We start from the raw sequence: 25629 nt of genomic DNA, 5'->3' as shown, positions 1-25629 counted from the left end.
ATTCGCCCCCTCTAGTCGTTGTTTTCGATCCTACATTTTGCTCCATCCATCGAACGACCATAACATCTTCATGAATTAGCTTTGCCTCGACGCTAGCTTTGCGATGATGCCACGTGCATTTCACCCTTCCACGGTTTTGAGGCCAAACTGGGAAACCACCTCGCATGTTTATCAAAGAATGACTCACAACTACTTGCTTTGACCTCAAGCAAGCATCCTAATGTCGACGCGTGTACTCCGTCTTGCGATCTTGACCACCGGTAAGTCTCTCCTGCTCCCGATCCTTCAGGCTGCATTGTCACTTGCACCGGTATCCTCTTCTCTTGACTTTGTCAACACATCGTCTTCATGCTTCCTTCTATGATTTGCTTGGCCTCCATATGCACAGATAGGATCACCCTTAACTTCGCCTAGCCTCCTTGATCGTCCAGCACCAAGCACCCCACTTGGCCCCAATCATCCCACCGTCGACTGTAAAGTCGCATCCATTACCTACACAGCATGAGACAAGCAAACATGTATCTCCAAATCCATATAACTTCATGAAAAGTTAGTCCAAATTAAATCCCTGTTGAAAAAGTCAGTCCAAAGAAAAACGTGAACATCGGATATTTCGGTGCTCACACCAGTACAAGCACCAGAGCATCCGGTATGTACAACTCATCTGGACTTTGGACTCCCTCTGGAAAAAGCTCCGGCGTTCATTAGGCTTAACACCAAACCATCCGGTCAGTAGACCACCACCAGACCATGATTTTGCACTACTCTATTAAACAGCCCGGTGCAGCCTTCGGTGCTTAGAGAGCTAATCACTGGACTATCCGGTGTGTACAACACCAGTCAAGCCAATTTGCAATATCTCTATTAAATAGTCCGGTGAAGCCTCTGGTGCTCACATAGCTCAATCACTAGATTGTATGATGTGTACTTCAAATTTTGCTTCTGCATTGAAATGTTCCAGCGTGAAACCTTCTTAACATCGGACCATCCAGTGAGGTTAAAGACCCAAACATCGGATTATCCGGTGAGTTCATTTTTCCTGGACTTAGAGATAAAAACACTAACTCTATTTTCTCTCCAACTTTGGTTAGTCATGATTATAATTGCAACATATATAAATGCTTATGCAATCTAAAAATCATCAAACCAAAAGCAATAGCTTGCCAATCACTTATCACATATAAATCAAGGCTCATTTCAACTTGGTTTCTCAAAACAAATCGATAATTCAGGCTCAATAGCTTCATGAGGAGCTTCTGTTGCCATGGTGTTGTGATGTGCTGTCATTCCAGATGGACGATGCTTCTTTGATTAGTCCGAATTATGAACTTCGTGTGGTGTAGATATGGACGCCATTGATCCACTGCCATGAGAATCGCCAAGCTCTCCTTCTCATAGGTGGACATACACTATGTTCGGGGACCCAATGCCTTATTGATGAATGCAACTGGGTGTTCCTCTTGCATCAATACGGCGCCAATCCCTTTCTCTAATGCATCCGCTTCAATTACAAATTGCTTGCCAAAATTAGGGAGTGCTTGCACTGGAGCAATCACTAGAGCGTGTTGTAATGTGTGAAAGGATACTCCCATTTATGTAGTCCACGTGAACATGTTGTTCTTCTTCAGTAGGTATGTCAATGATCTACTATTTCACTAAAGCCCCGCACGAAGTTGCGGTGATATCCCACTAGCCCAAGGAATCCTCTTACTTCTCTCACATTTGCCGACACCAGCCACTGCCTCACTGCTGCAATGTTCTTCTCATCAGTGGAAACTTTGCCCCTACCAATCATGTGTCCCATATAGGTTAATCTTTGTTTGGCAAAGGAACACTTCAAAGGCTTCACTTTCAGTTGATGGCTTTGAAGAATCTCAAACGCTTGCCTCAATAGCTTACATGCTACTCCAAAGTATCACTATAGACTAATATGTCATCTATGAATACCGACATGCCTTTCCACAACAATGGTGCTAAAATGAGGTTCATAATCCCTTGAAATGTTGCCAGTGTGCCAGTTAGGCTATAGGCCATGACTTTGAACTCATAATGCCTCTGATGTGTCTTCAATGTTGTTTTATATTCATCTTTTGGCTTCATTCTGGTTTGGTGGTAACCGGTGCGCAAGTCCAAGCATATAAACAAACAGCCTTGGCCAATTCGTCAAGCAACTCATCCACCATAGGCAGAAGGAATCAATCCTTAACTGTAATTGCATTAAGGTTCCAATAATCCATAGAAAACCTTCAGGACCCATCCGTATTTTGCACTAATAACACGGGCAATGCAAATAGACTCGAGCTCAACTGTATGACTCCTTGTTGTAGAATTGCCTTCACCTATTGTTCTATTTTGTCCTTTTGAGTCGGGCTGTATCTGTAAGGGCATAGGTTGATCAGTTGGGCTCCGGGTAGTAGAGGAAGATTGATCAAATTGCCATCGAGGAAGCAATCTTATGGGCTCTTCAAATAATGCTCTGAATTGGTGCGCCAGCTTCTTAATGAGCTCAAGAATGGGTTGCTCTTCTGTCTGCAGTTCAGTCAAAGCACACACCTGCACAACCTAAGCAATGGAGCCATGATTTTCCAACCCCATCATCTGCTCATTGCTCAGTACTGCATATTCAGTGATATTAGGCACCACACCTTGTAACAAAATTTTTCATCCTTTATACTCGAAGGACATTTGTTTGCGGCTCCAGTGAACCTCCATGGGGCTGTGAGCTTCCAACCAATCGATGCCTAGGATCACATCATACCAAGATAGTGGCAACACTTTCATAGTCGTACAAAATGTCTCACCCCTTACCCACCGTTCACAATCTGCAATTTCCTTGGTGTAGGTCAGAATACGGCCATCCACAATGCGTACCCGAGTAGGCCAAAGCACTCTGGTGATGCCAGTTAATTGCTTTGCAACATCTTATAAAGTTGTTGGAACTCCCAGAATCAACTAGCATCAAGACCTCCTGACATTGGATCAATCCTCAAAGTCGCAGCATCCTGGACGTCTCCGTGCCTGACATCGCTTCCTTGGAGATGGACATTAAGTCATCGGCCACCAGATCTAGACTCGCCATTTCTCCTCATTGCCACCCACTTCATTGTCCAAGGTGTTGAGCAATTCTTCCACTACTTGAAGCTGGATGGTTGGCGAGCATTGGTGATCCTTGTCGTTCCACTTCTTGCCATAGGTGTAGCACATACCCTAGGATCTGAGGTATGCCCACAAAGCAGATAATGGCTCTTTCGCGCTTTCTGTTGCGCGGCCTCCCTCCATCCTGTGTCGATCTTCATCTGGAGTTGGAGTCCATAACCCTGGCCTCGCTAGCGGTTGCAGCAAAGGATACCCTTGTCACGTCCACCTCGTGTGGCCTGGGCCGTTGGCTCTGGCTTGTGTCATCCAGTCTCCAATACTTCTTCTTGAAACACATCGAGGAACACGACAGTATCAAGTTCCTTGGGCCTATGCAAAATTACAGGGGCTCTCACTTCGTCCTTCAATACATCACAGTGAATTGCGAGCTAGTATGGTGTACATCAACTCAAACTTATCCATTTACTCCACCATTGTGCGGTTTTGATGGAATTGGAAGAATTGTCGCAAAGTTTGAGAAAACTCTTCTCTCCCAATTTGTCATTCACCCTCCTGTAGAACTCCTCCCAAACTAAGATGTCTAATCGTGAACTTGTGTTCTCTATACATTGCACTGCCCCTCCAGTGATGTGCATCGTGGCAACGCTCACCTAGGAGTCCCTGCCCAGATCAAACACTCTAAAGTAGGTCTCACACCTCTTCTTCCAAAGCCTCAGCTGATCACCACAAAATTGCGAAAAATCCAGCTTCGGCGTAGGGGCATAGTAGTGTGGGTGATGGATCGATTTCTCCTCCCAAATCTTTTCCTCACCTTGAATAAAAGAAGGCTAGGCATGGTGGATCTTACCCTTTCCCAGGGAAGGTAAAACGGTGGAGACCACCCCATTAACGAATCCCCGGAGTTCATGATGTGCGCTATGGCCATCGGGCCAGAATTTGTCCTACCCTGGGCACATCGCTCCCATCCATCGTGAATCCTCTGGGGTGCTCATTGCCCGGTAGAGGTACGATTGGAGGTAGATCGATGGGGCGGATGCTGAGACGGGGCTACAGGCGATCCAGCTCACTTGCGCCTTCAATTCGCCCACCTCAACCCTGATTTCTTTCACTGTCGCCTCCATTTCCAGCTTCCACTTCATTAGTGACTCGATCGACGCCAATTTAGCCGCCACCATCTCTTGGGTCGCCTGGTTCTACTGTTCGATCCGTGACAAGGAACGAAGCAGATCTACCATTTGTTGATCCCTCTCTGCTATGTGTTGCTGCTCGCGGTGTCCAGCTGCTCCAGGATTGCAAGACTTTGATACCAACTTGTAACAAGAACGATCGGGTAGATTGGGCGGGGATGCAACTAGATTGGGATTCAGAGGAAAGTTTGGGGTTCAGGGTTTAGTACAATGTTCTGTTCATGCCCTCGCCCTCTCGGCCTCTCGCCTTTTAATCAACTCACATACGCCTACGCATTGATGAGCCATTTCATTAGCTGCTACATGTCTCCTGCCCTGCTACAGCTAAGCCCCAATCTGGCTGGCCTCACCTTTTTTTTTTTTTTTTTTGTGAGGACAGTCTAGCTGGCCTCACGTAAGACTTAAGCCAAATTACCCTAAGTGAGATCATAGCTGATGCTGATATATGGCTTCAATATGATTTGCTTCTTCGCAATCAGGTGCTTGGACTAGGGGGATTTCTTTGAAAATTTTAGAACTCAGTTCACATTTGAGCTAAAGACTAAAGAATTCGGTTAAAATCCCCACTTCCCAATTTGTTTATCACAAAACGAATTCCCACGTGTTCTTCTTTTTCATCGACCGCGGTGTGCAAAAGGAGAAAAAAATCTGTATAGATTGGATCAAGTAAAGAAATCTCTGGAGAGAAACTAAATCAGATCACCCAAGTAGCATAATTCAGATAGCATCAACCAACCAAGCTAGCATCGATCCCTCCACAAATACAATCACACACCTCCTAATTTTGCCTAACAAACCACTCGATCCGAGGCTGGAAGCGTATATACATGCATGCCCTCTTGTCGACGTCGTTATCATCGTCGTCTTCTTCATCTTCTTCTTCCAATAATTAGTTTGCCTTTTTCCCTACCACGCTCTGAATCCTTCTTCTTCCTTGCATGATCTTGATCGATGCATGCAACTGACAGACCAACAGAGAGTATATGTACGTAAGCATGATTGCTTTCGTACCGGTCGCCATCACTCGTCAGTTGTTGCCGTTTCGGGTCGTGTCGTGCTTGGGAGTTGTCGAGAACGACACCGGCAAGCTGACGGCGTCGCGATTGCCTGCAACCGCACCCTTCCCGTTCAAACCCAGGCCCACGGCGGTCTCCTCGTCGCTGTCGTCGTCTCTGTCCATCTCCCTCCCCTTGCCCCACAGCACCATGTACAGCCCGGCAACGATGAGCACGGATCCGATAGCACTGCATGCAGCGAGAAAAAATGGGAACACCACGATTAAAGTGTCTGAAAATTAAAACAATTACAGGCCGGTGCAGAGAGGATCGATGCGCAGCTCCAATGGATCACCTTCCCACGTGTATTTTCTCGCCGAGGATGGCCCAGCCGAGGACGGCGACGACCACGAGCAGCACCGGGCTGAACATGGACACGTACAGCGGGCCGCGCACCTGGATGCACCACGACATGAGCGCGAACGCGATCCCCGAGCACACGATCCCCTGCATTCATGCACGAGCGTAAGGAACGCCGGTTTTTCTATGGATTCGTGCTTCCATTCAAGAACGACGAGGCGAGAGCTTACGATGTAGAGCACGGAGTAGAGTCTGATGTCGAGGCCGAGCTTCCACACGGCGAGGCTCCGGTCCATAACCGCGCTGACGCCCGCGCACTGCACGCCGGCCATCAGGGACATGATCGCCGTGCTCGTGTACGGCGCCGAGAAGCCCTCCGACATCTTGGTCTGCGCGCAGATCGACCAATTAATGAACTTGTACCTGGATCAATTAATCGATGTACTCCTGTGTGTACAACATAGCTAGCACGACTGTGTGTACCTGGATGATGAACCAGATGGCCCATGCGACGCAGCTGGCGATGACGAGGACGTCCCCGATCACCGCGGCGGAATGTCCGGCGGCGGCAGGCGCGGCGGCGGACGTGTTCTCGGCGAAGCGCCAGTGGATGGGGGAGCCCCAGACCCTGAGCAGCGGGCCCTTGTAGAACGGCATGATCATGGATCCGCCCACGCAGACGACGGTGCCGACCACCTTGGCCTGCCCGGCCGGCGTGGCGGGCCGCACCGTCTCCATCCTGAGCACCGCCGCCATGACGAAGGTGAGCGCCGGCAGCGTGTTGGTGAGCGCGCACGCGATGGTCGGGGTGGTGGACTTGAGCCCCACGAAGTAGAGCACCTGGTTCAGCGTCGCCCTGCATGCCAAACGTGTTAGCTCGATCCATCGATCAGATGTCACATCCCAAACATATCAAAAAATCTGCGGACACCCGTTAGTTTCTTCTAAAAAGAGCTTTGCCAACCTGCTTGTTTTTTTTTTGTGGTAGTAGTAGTAGGCTATGAATCTTAAATCTTAATCAAATGGCGCAATAATTCGGTTGTCGATCTCGCTGGAAAACTATACACACTTTAATCGGAGTGGCAACGGCAAAACCGAGTGCGACACCTGAGAACAAGCGTGTCCCTTTTCCCTGGAAGAAGAAGGGACCTTGTGTACCGCACAAATGTGGGAGCTAAAGCCAGATGGGAACAGAGAAGGAGCTCCAAGCAACAACTGGCTGTTCTCATGACGCGCATGATGAAAAATGACTTGCAAGGCTACTGGAGGCTAGCTAGAGCAAAACGAAGACGTTTTCGTGTGTGCATGTATTTTCACTCGACTGACAGCACTGCAGGCATGATACTAGCTGCTTCTGGCCCTTGCTTATCTAACTCTGCGAGGTCACTGTTAGTGGCCATCGAAAATATCGTGCCTGAATTAATACTGAAGAAAGAAGACGTACCCAAAAATGGAGGAGAAGAATATCTGGAAGAGCACTTTCTTGGTGATCTTCACCCCGCTTCTTCTACACTCGCATGTTTAAGAGGCAAACGGTTAGTGATTAATTAAAACAATTCTGTAAATTCCACATGGCAACTATATGACCAACACCACGAATTACAGCAAGGCTACCTCTACCTATGCCTAGATAAGTTTATGGTGAGCGGTAAGTTATTGCATGACTTCCTCGATCTCCTTCCTAACCACGTGGAACAAACTCAAGAGAGAACGAAGCATCTCGCAAAGAGAGAAAATTAACAATCTATTCCTGGCAAACGAACATTGTTGTATAGATTGAGAAGCCATGTACAGAACTACAGATACATAGCTTCCAACAGATTAAATACTGTTGACGAATTATTGTTTTTGAAAGAACTGAAAATCGACAAATAAAGTTAATCGTCTGTCAAGGAAGTCCTTTTCTTAAACGAAAGGACAACAAGTTGAGAAGACATTGATACATGCATCCAGTGAAGCAAAACACTAGAGATCTCCTGAAGTGAGCGAAGCAATATGCATGCAGGTAGGCATCCTTAAACGCATGGCATGCATCACACAAAAATGATGGATCCACAAAGCGAAGGTATTTACCTCTCGAATATGTAGGCGATGGGGGCGATGAAGGCGGCGGCGATGAGGTTCCGGTAGGCGATGAGCACGTAGGGGCTCATGCCGGTGTCCAGGGCCAGCTTCGATACCACGTTCATCCCGGCAAAACCTAGCTGCACAAGCACCATGGCAATGGCCGGCAGGCAATCCGTCCCCATGGCTGGTCAGCCTCCTCTCCTTCTCTCTCTAGATTCTTTAGTGAACTAGAACGTTCTTGGGAGAGAGAGAGAGAAGCGGTGGGGTTTGGGGCGGTGGAGGGGTATTGCACGCTGACTAGAGAGCCTAGTACTGCTACTACTACGACATAGGTGCAGGGGAGAGGAGAGAATGTGTGCATATATATAGGTGGTGGAGAGAGAGCGAGCGAGAGAGAGAGGCCAAACAAATGAAGGCATGAGAGGGTGGCGATGACTTGCTGCAGTGAAACCTGGTAACACTAACAGAAAAGGGGAGTAGTCCACAAGCAAAAAGGGCAATCAGGTCTGCATTGAACGCAAGCACAGCTCCTTTCCACATCTGCTCAACTCTATCTAGCTGCGCTGCTAGTGGTAGCAGGCACGCAGCTGCTCCTGCTTAATTGCCACAGGCAAACGTGTGCACCCATGCAACAAACAGCTGTGATCGATGACGATCCGGCGGCTCCCTCGATCCGATCCGTTTCGTGGCCACGCACCCATGCAAATATGCAATATTGCAAGCAACCAACTGTGATCGAACTGAATATCGTGCCGTTATTATTCAAACTGAACGTTCACTACATGAAAAACGTAAAAAAAGGGAAAAGAAGATACATATAAGTGACGGATAATTACATAACCCGTCATTTATGTTGTCTCATATCGGGATCATATATTTACCCATCATATATAACAGATAATAGGTGACGGGTCGTAATATTGCCCATCATCTATAATATGAGTGACAGATAATAACTAAATCCGTCACTTATAACTCGGTCATAAGTGACGAGTCTTCCTGCATCAATCATAAGTGATGGATCATATTACGAACCGTTACTTATGACTTGGCAAAGGTGACGGATCTCTCTGGACCAGTTATAAGTGACAGGTCGTAATATTACTCATCACTTATAACAAATAATAAGTAACATGTAATATTATCACCCGTCATTTATTACTTAGATCCGTTTTAACACCTAATCAGCCACTGTACAGGCGAACAGTTACTCAACAGTTCCGCCCGCATAGTGCTGATGATTTTTACCGGTTCCAGTATAGATTTTCTAATATCTTGTTGATTTGAAGTTTAAATTGATGCTAGGTCTTTCAAGATTTGCATATCCCATTTTCTCCTCTTTCTTTCTCCTCTAATCCCTATTTGGTAGATTTGTTGTGCTTTGAGTTGTAATCGATCATTTTGCATCTTTATCCAAAATCTTAGTACAAGTAAGTTGTATTTACGTTAGATTTGATACCAGGTTTGCTCGATCTACTGCGATATGTCACAGATCTAGTGTATTTGTATGAAATTTTTAATTGCATGCTTAACCACGAAATTAAGGTAATTATTAATGAAGAATGAATGTTTTTACATTAATTGTAGATGACGGATAGAAGTTGGATGTACCTTGAAACTCGAACTTGTCTGAAGTACCTGAGCGGGGTGAAGCATTACATGAGTGCTGCCTTGACGGATCTGAAAGATCGTGGTAAAATGGCAATGTATTATCCATGTTGCGACTGCAAGAATGATAAGAAGTTCCCGAAACCAGATAATATCCATGCACACTTGATCATGCGTGGATTTAAAGAGAATTATACAGGTTGAAACAAACATGGCGAGGAAGGCCTTAATGAGAGAGAGTTGGATCGGGCCCTCCATACTGACAGTGTAGATCAAGGACTTACACCCGGTGAAATGGATCATGATCTCAGGGATGAGGATATATTAGGTTTCAATGATAATGATCTCGAGGATTTTGTGGAGAATATGGATCAGATGGTGCGTAATGTTGAGCGGCATAACAAGGATGTCAAAGGTGAGTTTGCTAAATTCTAGGACTTTGTGCAGGATTCCATGACGCCCCTTTATCCCAACTGTAAGGAGAAGTACACACGGATATTTTGGAACTTAAAGCTTTTACAGTTGAAGGCAATCTATGGTTGGACTGACAAGAGTTTTGAAGCATTGTTGGATCTGCTAAGGTACATGCTATTGGAGGGGAAGCTGGTGCCTGAGGGTGTCTACGACGCGAAGAAGATAATTTGTCCTTTAGGACTGGAAATAAAAAAAATACATGCATGTAAGCAAGATTGTATCTTGTTTCGTGGAGACTATGCAAAGCTGGATCAATGCCCCGTTTGTAGAACCCATCGATATAAGCGTAGAAATAACGGAGGTGACGGGGATGGAGGCAAGAAAAGTAAATGTGATCCTATGCAAGTGGTGTGGTATTTTCCTGTAATTCTCCGTCTGAAGCGTCTGTTTGCCAACAAAAATTAGGCACAATTGGTGCGTTGGCATAAGGAGGATCGTAAGAACGACGCAATGATACAGCACCTGGCGCATTCCGCTCAGTGGCAAATCATTGATTCCACATTTGATTGGTTCGCTGAAGAATTGAGAAATATTAGGTTTGCTATGAGCACAAATGGCATGAATCCATTCAGTAACGTGAGAACCTCACATAGCACCTGGTCTATTGTATTGTCGATCTACAACCTTCCACCCTGGCTTTGTAACAAGCGGAAATATATTATGTTGTCGATCTTGATATCAGGACTAAAACAACCTGGCAACAATATCGATATGTACCTCAGGCCTTTAGTCGATGATCTTAAGAAACTCTGGTTAGAAGGCGTCGAGGTTTGGGATCAGTACAAGCAAGAGTACTTTACCTTGCACACTATATTCTTTGTCACTATCGGAGGAGTAACTCCAGTCGCAGGGATCCTAAGAGACCCCTTTTTAGAGATTCGGCCGGGGGGATAATCCTGAATACGTTCGTCGGAGAAATAAATGGGAATGAATGCAATGGCCGATGGTGGGGGTGTGACCTAGTGCAAGAAGAAGTAAATGCACTGGAATTTAGACAGGTTCGGGCCGCACGGGGGTGTAATACCCTACTCCTGTATGGATACTATAACTGTCCTGAGGAAGTCCCTCAAGGATGTTGCTGGTTACAAGAATCTTGATCTATCTAAGAGCCTGGGGCTCCCTGTTCTTCAGCCTGTCTCGTGCTGCTCACTACTCAGCCGTGTTTTTCTTGCGTTGTGTTTCTCTGAGCTTCGGATGCCTACAGCTTCGCCTCCTTTCTTTTGTGCCGCCGGCTGCTTTAAGTATCCGCCGGCCGCAACGTGCCCCGAACGGGAGGGGGGGCACGAGTTCCGAGACACTATAAATGGAAAGGGCGTCATCATTCCCTCTGGGCGAAGTGATCGGGGGTGGAAAATACGGCACACGCCCGGTCATCCGTCACAATAAATGCCCTTGCAACGGGCGCCGTGGAGAGGGCCCACCAGGCAGCCGCAGAGCGACCCAGCGTGCCTGCCCTATCTTGTTCCCCTGCCACAGCAGTGCGACAGACAGAACGCCTTGGTCCTTACGATGTTATCCTGAGACAGGCCGGATGGCACGGGATGGGACCCGTGCAATTAATAACCCCACGCCTCTCTGCCAGAACGTGGCAGGAACTGACGCTGAGCGCGGCGGGAGCAGTTGGAGGTGACAGGCCACGCACGCTCATTAAATGCGGCCTCAGGCCTTTGACTGGTTGACACCTCATCGGTGGGCCCCTCGAGGGCCTTTCTAGGTCGTCGGGGTACCGAGTGCTCGAGGGTACTGTTCACCTCCCCGAGCACTCTCTCCCGAGAATGCATTTCCTTGTCCTCGGGGAACCGAGTGCTCGGGGGTACTGTTCACCTCCCCCGAGCACTCTCTCCCGGGCACACTTGTATGGATCCTCGGGGAACCGAGTGCTCGGGGGTTGCCGCACGCAGCCCCGAGCACTCTCCCCCGGAACTTAGCTCTCCTGGTCGTCGGGGGACTAGGGTGCTTGGGGGTGACCGTACACTTCCCCGAGTACTTTCTTCCCGGTACTTGAATTCCGTGGATCATCGGGGAACTGAGGTACTCGGGGGCCATTGACTGTGGCCCCGAGCGCCTTCTCCCGGGACTTGATCTTTTCTCATCTTGCAGGAGAGACCCCGCGGGATGGCGCCATGTGGCGGATGGCTGGCCTAGCCTCGGGATTCAGGGACCCCTGGTTCCTGATACACCGACAGTCACCATCAATGATCTGCTAGCACTTCGTAACTTGTCAGGTCAGAGCAAAAGAAAAGGTGAAGCTTGCTCATATTGTTTAGATGACACATGCAGTTTGAGGTTGAACAACTTAAAGAAAATAGTATACATACGGCATCGATATTTCCTTCCTAGAAAGCACCCATATCGCAATATGGACAAGCAATTCTATAGCACAATGGAGAAAGAGTTACCTCTGAGGTATTTCAGCAGGGAAGATGTCCACAATCAGATTAAGAATATCAATGTTGCCCTTCGCAAACGAAAACAATCCTCCAAGGGTGGCTCAATGCAGCAATCAAACTGTAAACAATCCACAATCTGGAGTACCCTGGAAACTTGAGCGAGCGTCAAATGATCGCCGCGCTCAATGCAGCAGTGAAAGCGATCGTGAAACTTCACCGAAGCTTTAAGAGCAAGCTTGTGAATTGGTACTTGGCTAAAGGGGTGGCGCATTCGAGAGCTACAATCACTTGAAAGATGAAGATTGGGATGCTTTTGTGCAGATGCAGAACTCAGAGCAGTTCAAAAAGGAGAGTGAGGAGAAGAAGCATCTTCGGGCTAGGAACAAGCATAACCACATGATCGGCGCAATCGGGTACGCTGGGAAAAGGGCCAAATGGCAGGTAGAGGACAAAAAGTTATCCAGAGAAGGCCACGAGAATCATTGGCTCCAATTCCCGTGACGATCATAGTCATATTTGCGTGTAAGGGGTGAGCTGTTCAAGAGCGGGCAAATCACATTAAGAAACACTGAAACCCAGGCAGTTGCAGAAAAAGTAAAAGAAAAGGCAGCCGAAGCCAGCCAAGGTTCTTTCACCGGGGTCAAGGAACTATGATGTTCTCTCAGCGGCGCTGGGAAACCTGGAGCACCCAGGTCGAGTGCGAGGTGTGTCAAGTTCCTATGGCTGGAAATACAGCTTTCCCGAAGACCTCGGGATGTATAAGAAGAGAAAGAGGCCTGCAGTGGATGTGGATGCATTTACACAAACATTGACACATGATACCACCTGAAAAGTTTACACAAACATCATAGAGTAGCTTGCAGCAAAGGGAATAGATATTTCCATCCCAGCGGAAGCTAGCCTTGGAGCTGCAGGGAAGAGTAGCTGCGCCTCCAAAGAGGTCGATCAACAAGTAGTTGCTGCTGTGACTGAGCTAGATACGATTGACCTGCTAGAAGGGCCTATGCCCTGCAGCCTTGTAATCAGGCCTGAAGGGTATCACATCGATGTTGCAAGGGGGCATGTGCTTCCAGGCGTCCGCATCTTACATACAGTCTCGATATGTGCAGGCTATGCCGTGGTTACAGAGGACATGGTACATAGCAATGCCACCAATGACATGTTGGAGTTCCCCCCAATGATGAAGTCACAACTCTGGGAGAAGCTCTTCGTCAAAGGATCCAGTGGAAGAGGGGCGACATTGTTGTCTCCAATGCATCCCAGTCTGGACGAGCTCCAAGTGCACCACCACCGCGCCCCTCACTTCCAGAGAAGGCAGCTTTACTGCCTTCTCCTCCTTCAGAGAAGCCGGCTTCATTGCCTTCTCCTCCGCATCCAGTAGTCTCGCTTCCAGAACCAATTCCATCATCCCCAAAGAGCCCAAAGAAAAAGGAAAAGGGAGCTGAGAAGAAAGGCTCTAAGAAGAACCTACCGAAGATGTTGAAGGCCATTGTATTGGCAAAGAAGTCTACGGACATTGGAACAGCGTGGACTAGTGCCAACATGAAACTTTGATATGGGAAGCCCATGATGACGGTAGATGGCCTAGCAAGGGTGGGACAAGCATGTGTCGACCTGCATAATTACTACATATAGGCTCTAGGGACAGCAATGCCATATCTATAGTCGTACAGTACAAATGACGACACCTCTTAAGTAATAATGACGGCTACTTCATTGTGGGTTTCAATGGCTTATACAACCTCTTCAACCTTGATGGCCTGGATGTTTTGTTATTAATTAATACCACTAAGTCTTGAATCTAACTATGTTGTTATCTGTAGACACTTAATGAAATAAACAAAGAAGAATAAGGATTCCATCGAATGTCTTGATCCTAAGGCCATTACAACATCGGTCATGCAATATCACCCCAATTACGCTATGGACCATGTGGTCAGGACAATGCAACAATATTCCAAAATACAGTACCTGATGGACACCACAACACCGGTGACCATTTGATCTTACTGGTCATTTGCCTCAAGTGGGTCTTGGTGTTCTACCTCGACTCGTCAAGACCAGTAGGACGAAAAATCAAACCTGGAAAGTGTGATTATAGCGTTGTAAAAGGAATGCTCAACGCGTAAGTTCTATCTGACATAGTTTACATATTTAACTTTTCTAACATTCAAATGCTCTCTAATCGATCCATCCTTATGCAAGGCTTTTGACAAATATATTAGAGCTCAACCTGACTATGATGTGAAAGCCGGCCGCAGACTGACATAGAAGACTTGGCTCGCGATAAATGCTACCTAATAGAATACCAAATGCTCTCTATTGATGCTTTTTTTCTTTTTATCTAACACTAAATTTTCTTTCCAGCAGTGCCACCAATAACCACCGGGCAACACCTACGGATTCTATATTGCGTGTAACATACTCCTCACGCTCCGTATGAAGGATATCAAATCCTCTGATGTAAGTTCGATATGATATTATTCGTAACTAATTTCAGTAATTAGTTTAATTCCATGATAACATGACATTGGTTACGCGTCAAATTATTTAGGAATTTAACGCTCTTTTTTTCAACGATGGTGCACTTTCGGAGATTCGACGATGGATCACAGAGTTCTTGGTGGCTAAAGTCATAAGCCCACACGGCAAGTTTCACTATAGAATCCCTAGGTTACGAGGTCTTACATATAAAATATGAGTTGATCTGAACTTTATAACATTTGTGATTCTGTAATGAATTGATTGGAACTTTGTGACCTTTGTGATTCTGTGATGAAGCGAGTTCTTATATGCGTGTTTGTCGATATAGATTTTGATGTGTTGTTGTTGTTTGCAGGGAGAAGATGGCTGCTAAATCCTGGCTACACTCCAGGATGCAGCCTGGAAACAGGATATTCCTATAGGGACACATAAGTGATGAGTAACCTGGTTACCTTACTCGTCACGTATGTATTCCTTCCAGTACATAGGTGACAGACATAAGTGACAGGTGAAGACGTCACCCGTCACTTATGTCTGTCACCCTAGCACATAGGAGACGCTTATAGGTGATGGATAATAGTATGATCCGTCACCGATGACATCATTAGTGACGGGTCCTGCTAGTCATCAGTGACGCGTTCAGGATGACGAGTGCGAGACCCGTCACCTATGAGGGTTATTACCTGTCACTCATAAGCTTTTTTCACGTAGTGATTAATATTATTTTGATCGATGGATGCAAATTAAAACACCGATGAGATTACGAGAGGAGAGATATGATTCATGAGTGCAGGTGTAGATACGCCACATATAAGTCTTGTTTAATAGAGCTCTATCTCCGATATCTATGTAGGATTTATAGTTTGTAGAATAAAATAAAATAGTTAAAATCTCTATTTTTAGTCTAAAATAAAAAATAAGATGACTTAATTAAAGAACCTCAATTTGCCCCTAACTCTAACTAAAAAAATCCTAAACTAGAGATGAAGAGCTCCAAAAATTCTGCCAAACATACCTATATACATGCATACTAGTACTAGTGGTATTATTTCGTTTGCTTTAATATTATTCTGCGCATGATATTATAGATCGATATATTGATATCTCAGGTAATCGATCAAGTTGTGAATTGAATTGAAGTTTCTTTCTCCAGCGCGCGCGGTTTCTTGTGCGCTTCTCCGACTGCGCCCGTGCGGTGCCCATCCAAACAAGTGCGCCGCGTCGTCTGTGGTGTGTGTCAGGCCGGCGCGAGCGTGCGTGGCCCTTCATTTTTGCCATCCTCAGCAGGGCACGAACCGAAACCGTTCCAAAAGAAGCTCAACAAATGAAGCGCCCCTGGTTTAATTGTTTGTAGTTTCAGGTTACCATGCTTGTGTGACACGAGGAAGAAACGTCATGAGATTCATGCTGAAACCGCTCTCGCTTGCACGCGGGGTAGAACGCACTCATACTAATTCTGATCGAGTTCTCGGTCGATTTAGTAGCTGTACATGTGTCCTTTAACTGGCTGGGGCCAAGCTAAGTGCAGTACTCCAACCCAGAAATAGAGCTAGCATGTTCATTCCGCTGAGATTCCGCTTAATTTCAACCTAGCTAAACTCTCCAAGGAAAGAAGAAACCAAAGCATCATGCATGCACGGATTCTCTTTAATTTGGCCCTGAAACAAGGGCCTGGAGGAGAGCACCTAGCAAAAAAAGAGAGGCAAAAAAAAAAAAAATGGCAGCAAAATCATGGAAAAATCAATAATACTCTAAAAAAATAGATTGACGTACCAGTTTGTTTCGGTGGTGATAGATTATAGCGGCGTGGGTTAGCTAATGGCATATGTTTAATTTCAATCATGGCCGTTAAATCATTTAGCAAATTATAACAAGCACCTTATCGATCATTATATCACAGTGAATGATGAGTTGCTTTTAATCTAGCTAGCACTATTTGTCATTGCTTCTAGAGTCCAAACGGAAATATGCAACAAACTGAGCATTTCGATTTGGCTTTCCCAAAGTTATTGCATAGCGCATGCTATAATTGGTGCCTTATCATCATCACCAAGCGTGCCATTACTATGTAGCAGTTTCTTGCTTATAGCAGTTCGTTTTATGCCTGAAACAACTAGTCTCAATTCGGCAAAGGAAGTTCGCGCAAGAGTTGTCCACATTTATTTTCCCTTCTAGAAAAATATGTTGCATATGCCACCCACCTTATATATAATCTGATTATTAATATAAGTTAAAAATCTTGTTTATCAAAATTACCCACTCTAACAGCAATTTGCTGGATATCTATGTGTGCGAGAAATGAAATCTTTCCAATATCAAATCAATCAAACGATCAGCTAAAAGCTTGTCATGGAGTGGTAGTCCCCAGCTAGTATCTAGTGTCAATTATATACTCTCTTTAGTCCGAAATAAGTATCGTTTTGAATATTAATACAGTTTAAAAATAATGATCCAAAAAATACAACTTTATCTACTATCTTTTATTGTAATATATTAATAAAATATAACAAAAATATATTATTATAAAAATACTTTTCAATACAAATCTACCTACATCATTTTCAAGTATCCAAACTTAATATATAAAAAATAATTTATAGCAAAAGCTTGAAAGAGTTGATTATACGCTATTTAAAACGGTATTTTTTTTTGAACCGGAGGGAGTATATATTATATATATAGTGTCAAATACATAAGCATGGTGAGTGAAGACCCATTTTCTTCATGTTCCTACCTTGTTGCTTACTGCAAAGACCGACCGAAGGATCAGCATCAAAGAAATCACAAAAGCAGGCAGAAGAAAAGAAGAAAGAATAGGTGCTCCATCGATCCCACAAAAACCGCTGAACGTACTCGCTCGCGCCGCAAGCAAACTCCTTCCCCGGACGTTTCAAGGATCGACGACCAAGCCATGCATGCATGCATCGGCAAATCGCCGCCACGCAGAGCCCAACCAACGGCGGCCGGACTGAACCGGCCGACCGGTGGATGGACGTGCACTCCAGCTCAGCGCGCGTGCGCGGCCAACGAGAACGCGTGTGCCGTACGCATCGGCCGCCAATTCAATTCGCTGTGTGTGTGCTGCCTGCTGTATACCATTGTAAAAATAGTAGTGTTTGGTTTGTAATATGAGATAAGACGGAACGGATTTATTTTATTTTTAGTTGTTTAGATGGAGAGTAGTGAGATAAAATAGTTTAGAATCAAAAAATATTCTTTAAAGATTCAGAACAAAGCCGCTAAAAAAATAGTGAAACACAGCTGTTCCACTTCGAACATGATATTAACGGTGGGTCTGAGTACTAAAATGAACTTGTTTCATCATATCCACTAAACAAGTATTTATATATAAATAAAATCATCTAATCTTCAAATATATAAATAAAATAATCTCATCCCACCTCTCGCTAACCAAACACTACGTAAGGCGGCAGCAGCAGCAGACAACGGTCATGTCATTGTATGTCATTGTGCATGCGTGCGTGTGGACGTATTATTGTACCTGCGCTCAGGTACATCTCTACATCTCAGCGTGTGCAATCATTTTTTTCTAGATGCATGTATAACCAAATGCAAACGTATTACGTTCAGGATGAGCTACCCATTCCAACCATCATCATTTGATACGACAAGGACGCCCCCGAGTTAATGCCCGAATTGCCGTGCACATCTCCATTCCGGAAAAGCACGCATTACTCATATCAGACTGATCGCTCTGATTATTACGCTGACGCGGCGACGTGTGTTTGCGCACCAATCAACTTACCTAAGCCATCATCAATCAATCGGTCGATCGATCGGCAAATCAAACATAGCAGCATCGATCGATGATGCACGGACTGACATCGGCGTCAACGAAAAGAGCCGGCGATCAGATGATGAAGCTGCTCGTGTCCCTATTCCCGTTCCGGTCAGCCGGCCGGAGTTTATGCATGCGCCCAAGGCCCAATGGCCTCCATCTCAGCGTCCGCGAATCGCAGCGGCAAGCAATGACAACGCTAGTGCCCACGATCGTTGGATGCGGTGCGATGTGAATGAGAAAGCGACGACGAACGCTAGCTGGACGTGGTGTGAGGACACTGACGACGACAGGATTGATGAAGAATCTTCTCTTCTTGTCAGGTTATTTTGTTCTTTGTCATTTTAGGCGTGCGCGCGCTGTGTTACGTACGTTCGTGGATCGACATCGAGGCAAGCTTTGCCACGATCTGACGATTTTAGTTTGGCACAGAGACACGGAAGTAACGGAAGGGATAAAGCTTGGGTTCGTGCTTGCTTACTTTGGAGATGGTTGATTAAAAGTTAAGTACAGCTTTTCACGGTAAGTGAGATAAGGTTTTATCTTGTCAGACGTGGAAGATCAATTGTGATGAGAATGGCCAATTATATCTGTGCTTTTTCCTGATTTTTACTCGAGACCTAGCTTAATTTACACACTGGCCTGCACAAACTAGCTTGCCAAAGGTAGAGAGCTAGTTTTGAGGAAAGCGCTAGAGCTTGTCAAAGACTCTTCTCAATGGAGGTAGTTTTTGTTGAGAAATCGGACTCCCGTGAGAAGACCGGATTTGTTACAGGCTTTCTATAAGAAAAAGATGAACTCCTAGCATGACTCCTTTCCAATATGACCAACCATATATAGAAAAGGAGAAGAGAGAGTGGTTGTACCAATTAATCCTTATGTTAAAATAATAAAAATAGTCTCTTCCTACCTCTACGTCTACTTCTATTTGAATCTACTATTCGATATGATGATTAGAGGGGGGGGGGGGGGGAATGGTAAAGTACTGACAGGTGACAACCTGATATTCAACAAATTTTTTTAGATAAAGACTAAATTCCGACCGTACATGTGTTTGTCGCACAACATGTATGCTAAGGATCAACCATCTGCTATGTATCCTATAGCACACCTTTCTTTATTGCCCCACCACCCACCTCTCTTTATCCACTCGCACCTTCTCCAACCGCATCACCATTTCCGTCCTCTACCTTCGTGCCTGCCGACAACCACTCCCTCCCCACCCGTTGTGGGTGGTTTCTCCCCTCCCCCCGCCGGCCTCTCCCTCACACCTACACCCTTTCCCCCCTTCGCCACAGAAGCCACAGCCCCTCTCCGCCGGATTGAGAAACCACACCGCCAGATCTGTTGAGACGACATTGGGCTGGGAGCGCACTGAGGCTGAGCCTGAGCCTGAGCCTTCATGCTTGTCAGTGGCCACTCCCTCCCCACTCGCCGGTGGGCAGCTTCTCCCCTCCCTCGCCGGACTCTCCCTCATACCTGCGCCCGCCCTCTCCCCCTTGCCACAGTGGCCCTCGCTGGATATGAGCAACCACCCACCGTATCTGCTGGGGCGAGGTTTCCATCTTCTCTTCTATGCTCTACCGATTTGGTTTTGCATTTTGTACTAACTTGCCTATATATTACTTCAGATTTGCCAAGAAAGATACATCAAATTTATTTTCAATTTGATTTTTTCCTTGACATGGTTACTAAATTGCCTTTTGTATTCATATTGACTTGCTTACATTTTTTAAACAAAATTGCTTTTACATACTTTGAACATGGAAGAACAAACAAATTGTCTGCATTCGTTCTAGACACCGGTGTACAAAATTTGCTCTCAAGTTGCTTATGTTATTTGTATGAATTTGCTTGCAAATATGCAGATATCTGCCAATAATTTTTACCAATCGGGCGAGAGATCTAAAAATTATTAAAATATCGTGCTCCAATGCTCTCAACATTCGAATCGCTATCGAAATAGTCATAAAATTTGTACAATGAGGATTAGCTCTCCACAAATTTTCAACTCAAATTATAATTACTTATACAGTGAGTTGTCTTTTTTGTTTCTCATCTTACATGTCATATTTTTGTCCGAAAATTTATGGAGCACTAGATAATAACACCATCTACACCATAAAGTTTTTTTTTTCAATTTTTTTATAACTATTTCAATAGTGTTTTGAAAGTTTTAAACCTCTCACCCATCCACCAGGTGAGGGTTTAAAAATCATAAAAATATCGCATTTTGATGCTCTCAACCTTCAGAGATAACACTATCAAAATAATCATAAAAAAATCTGAATTTTTTTTTATACAGAGGATACTATCATATAGCGTTCTATAAATTTTTAACATAAATAATTACCCATATAACCCCGTAACTATAAGCTCAGCCTCAAGAATTGCCAGTATAAAACCCTGATAAGACAGTCCAACTCACAAACACAGAAAACAAGTAATTTTCAGTACTCCAACTATTCCCTTTACACGTTGTTATGTAATGGATGCCATCAACCTTTTGAACTTTAACAACTAATATACGTCAAAGTATTTATACTACTACAAAAAGATATATCAGTGCCGGTTGAAAAATAGTTTTACTGTCGGTTTTTTAACCTACACTCTTTAACATTGATTTATTGCATTGGTATTACGCAATTACGAGGTTGTTAAAAAGTTTTCCCATGCCATATAATTTTAAAACTATCTTATACTACATTGAAGTGATTGAATGTGTGTGTATATTGGAGACGATATTCATTTCCAAAATGAGCATATACAGAATAGAGTGGTTAGAACAACAAATGGATCGATGTAGCGCATAATTGAGATGGAATCCCGAGCTTTGGCAGCATCTGAGGTCGAGGCCAAATTATTTCTGATCAATGTCACGGGAGCAAGCAATGTAAAACAGTAAAAGTTCACATAATTTATACTCAAGCCATCCATGGCTATATTGGCTAACCTGACATGATATATTGTCTTAATAAAACAAAGCTAAAATAAGTTACTTGTTTCGCTCTCAAAGTCTTAAAATCACCACGTTAATCGTATTACAAGGGAAAGTATCTACACCATCTATCATATGGGTCTAGATTATGACGATTGAGATTGATTTGCTATATGTAAGAATAGTATTAAAATATAAGTCTAGCGTATGCCAGTCTCAGTCCGTATCCAATACAGCGAGAAAGAGACCAGCAATTACGTAAATATTCTTCCCTAATCAGATTCGTGCCCACATTGGAGGAGAGAGGAGGCGTACGTGGAGATTAGTCGATCGGCACTAGGTACGCTTCAACACTTCCACTGATTACAAGCACGAGGCCAAGAGCACGACAGGACGCAGGAAACAACTAGCAAATTGCGGTGTGAAGCAGCTAGCAAGTATCGGTTCGATGACGGCAAGCAGCGAAGCTAGAACCGCGGCACAACGCAGGGAAGCCGCTAGCGAGCGTGTGGAGACGAGCTCTGGAGGCTGTTGGGTTCGATGGGGAGGAGCCGACGGCGCAGTCGGACGCCGCGATCTGCCTCAGGTCGAAAAAAACAGATTCTTCCACCACTTCATCAACAGCTAACCCGCAGCCACCGTTGAGGCGAGTTCGGTGGCACGTCGGTGACGAATCTTCTCTGCTTTCCTGGTTATTTTGTTTCTTTGTCATTTCAGGTGTGCTGTGCTGACCGAGAACGGCAACCAGAGGAAGTGAAAAGTCATTTCATAAAATTTTCTTTCGAGATTCGATGAGCTTCTCCTAGTTTGATGATTTAACGCACCTTAAAATACAAACGAAAGTAAAATAGAGAAAAAGCTTAGTTTCAAAAGAAAACTCTAAGACATGGCTCTTATGTAAGTTGATAAATTCTAGGTTCTATTGATACTCATCGCATAAGTTATTGTTACAAACGATTGCAAATAAGGAAAGACAACTTAAAGAACAAGAGATGGTCACTGAGAAATTTTTTTTTCCAAGTTGATGAATTAGAGGCACGGAAATTCAAAACTCACTTCTATGCATTTGCACGTGAATTTTATGTCTCTAACAATAAGAAGAATGACCTCATAAGATGTTGAAAAATCAGTCTAAAAATCAAAATGAAAATCACATCTAAAAAGAAAAAATCGCAACAAAACAAGGAGTCAAGAAACAGACTAGAAGGAGATGAACACAAGTATTGTAGGAAACAATCTCTCCATTTTATCCAGCGTATAGCACTTTTTTTGGGCAGATTATAATATAGTTTTCTCAAAAAAGCTCTCACCTATTACAAAAGGCTAAGGTCTTATTTCCTCTCCTCTAAAACCTATCTCTTAAGTCTTAAATGGCTGGCTCCACTCTCTCCTATAGCCTTACCCACTATTTATAGACCTAATGAGGTTACTTAGCGTTTAAGTTTTCTTATTTTCAAAATACTTCTTTCTTACAATGGCCTTCTATCTACCACCAGAGTATTTTGGTCTATATTTCACTCCATCTATTGAACGACCGTGGCATCTTCATGACTTAGTTTCGATGCTAGCTTCGCGATGATGTCACGTGCACGCCATCCTTCCACTATTTTTTAGGCTAACCCGCAGAACTGTCTTGCACACTTCTCAAAGCATGACTCACATGTGCTTACTTTGATCTTAAGAAAGCATCCCGATATCAACGCGTGTACTCTGTCTTACAATTTTGATCGTCGACAAGTCTCTCCTGCTACCAATCCCTCGGACCACCTTGCACTTGCACCGATATCCGCTTGACTTTATCAACACACCGTCTTCATCCATCCTTCAATGCTATGCTTGACCATCATGTGCATAGCTAATATCACTCTTGACTCCGCTCGGCCTTCTCGATCGTCCGATACCAAGCACTTTGTTTGGCCTTGATCATCCCGCTGTCAGCCGCCAAGTTACATCCATTACCTGCATAACACGAGATAAGCACACATGCATCTCTAACTCCATCATAGGATAGTTAGAATCAAAATCCTTAGTTGATCAGAATATCTCAAACAAACGGTGGATGCTGGACGATTCGGCGCACACTACCCCTGAGTGCCGAACCAATGGGCGACAAGTACCTAACGCCCAATGAAAGGGTGACATGTACATGTCACCGATCCAACGGGCGACAAGTACCTATCACCCTTGAAAGGGCAACAAGTACTTGTCGACCATCAAACATGCGACAAGTTTTGTTGCATATTTACACAATAAACGAATTACTTCGAGAAATTTAAGTTATATGGAGATGAGAGGAGAAGCAAACATTTTTATTCGCAAAGGTAAACGTCTATTATTAATACAAAGTTTGTTGTACATGGTTTGAAATATTACAATGTCAGGGATAGAACATAGATTCTACTATGTTGAGCGGGGATATTTCCTGCTTCTCTCATGTGTTGCTCCGCGCACCTCTTCTTCTTGGTGACGTAGGAGAGCTTGACACCTCTCAAGTAGTTCCTCATGCCTCGAAAGTTTGGCCTCCTACCTCCTTAAAATGTCCTCCTAGAGGCGGTATTCCTCCTTCTGTGCTTGAAGCTCCTCATCCTACCACTTGCATTCCTGTTCTCACCGTTGACATTCCTGTTGCCATTGCTGATGTGTCTCTTGCCTCTGGTGTGCTTCCTCCATCCTGATCTCATACTCCAATTTGGTTTAGCCTCTCAGATCTGTCCCCCGTTGTACGACAGCCTCACCACATCAATCCATTGCTTGAAGCGACAAGGTTGTGGTTGATAAACATGACATTAGTAGTGTAGTTGAGAATATGGAATTGGCTGGCTCAAAGAATGGGAAAAAGGAACACACCATGAAGAACCTCCTACCAAAGGTCTTCACATCGAAGGACATTGACATCCAAGCTGTTAGGGAATGGGTAGAATACGCTAACAAGAACCACTTTTAGCTATAAAGCTCCTCAGCCCGCATACATCTGTATGTGCAAGAGCTAATAACTCACTCGTCCTTTCTCCTTGACTAGTGAAATGCAACTTAGTCATTTTGCCAAGTAAACAAGATTCATGCATGTCAAATGATTCAAAATCAAATGAATCTTGAAGACCATCTCTATGGAGCTTTTCCATGTGTCTCTTATTCATATGACATAAGTAATAATGCCAAATAAAAGTGAGGCCAATCAATGTTATACTCACATATCCTCAAAATCCATTCGTCAATGGATCATGACTGGACCAAGTTGCTAGAAAGCTAAACAATATTTGTCTACAATCTTCTACTTCCAAAGCAGATTTTATGGTCATAGTCAAGTTAAGATCAGAAAAATAATTATTCCATTCAAAACTTTGAGGGTAATAATGAAGCTACAGTGCCAATCGGCCAACACAACAATCATTTTGTTATTTGCTAATGCATATATCAACTTCACATTTTGCCAAAAACTCCAGTTTGATTCTAGTATCAACTACCCAAGAGTTACAAGAGAAAATAGCAAAATCCATGTCTATATCATTGGTATCTAGGGCTAGAAGTCATACTTCCTTTCCTTTTCTCAAGAACTTGCAAGTATTCCTTGTTTTCCTTTGATGTATCATCGTATGACTACAACTTTTTAAGTAATATGCCCCACTTTCTAAACATGTACACAAGCGAAGCTTTCAGGATCAAGTATCGTTTAGCTAAGCTTGGTTTTCCACAAAGCAATATGCCCTTCAATCATATTGAAGTCATATTCAATGTGAGGCAATGGACATAAAGTGAGTAATCATGGCATCTCTCATAAAATCCATGAGTTACAAGATAGCATCTTTGAGCTAGTTCATCAGGACAAGAACTTCTACAACACATCCTTTGCATCATTGAGTGAGAACAAGTCCCAATTTAATTTCATATCAATCGTTACAATTTAATCCGGAATTGTAAGGAGAACTACTTCTAAAATTTACAACAAGAATATATGCAACGCTTCAACACCATGTTTGTATGTATCTTCCAATAAACATTTTATTAGAAAATACTCCCACTGTATTCTTTGAAAATGTTTCCGTCTAATGCTATACTATGGGACAAGATCCATATTCAACTAGATTCTAGTGAGCTTTGGTGTCACTGCTAGAAACCTAGGTGATATAGGTAAGCAACATACTGCTAATCACATCTCTATGCGACTCTTGTTTATTGGGTGGCATCCAATGCTCCAGCGCCCGACACCATGCCCCAATCCTAAAACCGTTTT

At 44.3% G+C, this 25629-nt stretch overlaps 1 protein-coding gene across 1 annotated transcript; it reads right to left on the bottom strand.

Annotated features, from left to right (window-relative positions):
* Positions 1 to 5178: 5178 nt before the first annotated feature.
* Positions 5179 to 7887, bottom strand: LOC133887976 (WAT1-related protein At1g09380-like). Its single transcript, XM_062328035.1, has 6 exons — positions 7712 to 7887; positions 7083 to 7145; positions 6122 to 6494; positions 5869 to 6027; positions 5634 to 5785; positions 5179 to 5527 (listed from the first exon to the last, which is right to left on the bottom strand). The coding sequence occupies exons 1-6, from the start codon at positions 7885 to 7887 to the stop codon at positions 5311 to 5313; spliced, it is 1140 nt and encodes a 379-aa protein (XP_062184019.1). The 3' UTR covers positions 5179 to 5310.
* Positions 7888 to 25629: the final 17742 nt, after the last annotated feature.

This window comes from Phragmites australis, chromosome 1 (assembly GCF_958298935.1).
Source record: "Phragmites australis chromosome 1, lpPhrAust1.1, whole genome shotgun sequence".
NCBI lineage: Eukaryota > Viridiplantae > Streptophyta > Magnoliopsida > Poales > Poaceae > Phragmites > Phragmites australis.
The sequence above is the reverse complement of the archived record's forward strand: the minus strand, read 5'-3'. Positions and strand labels throughout refer to the sequence as shown.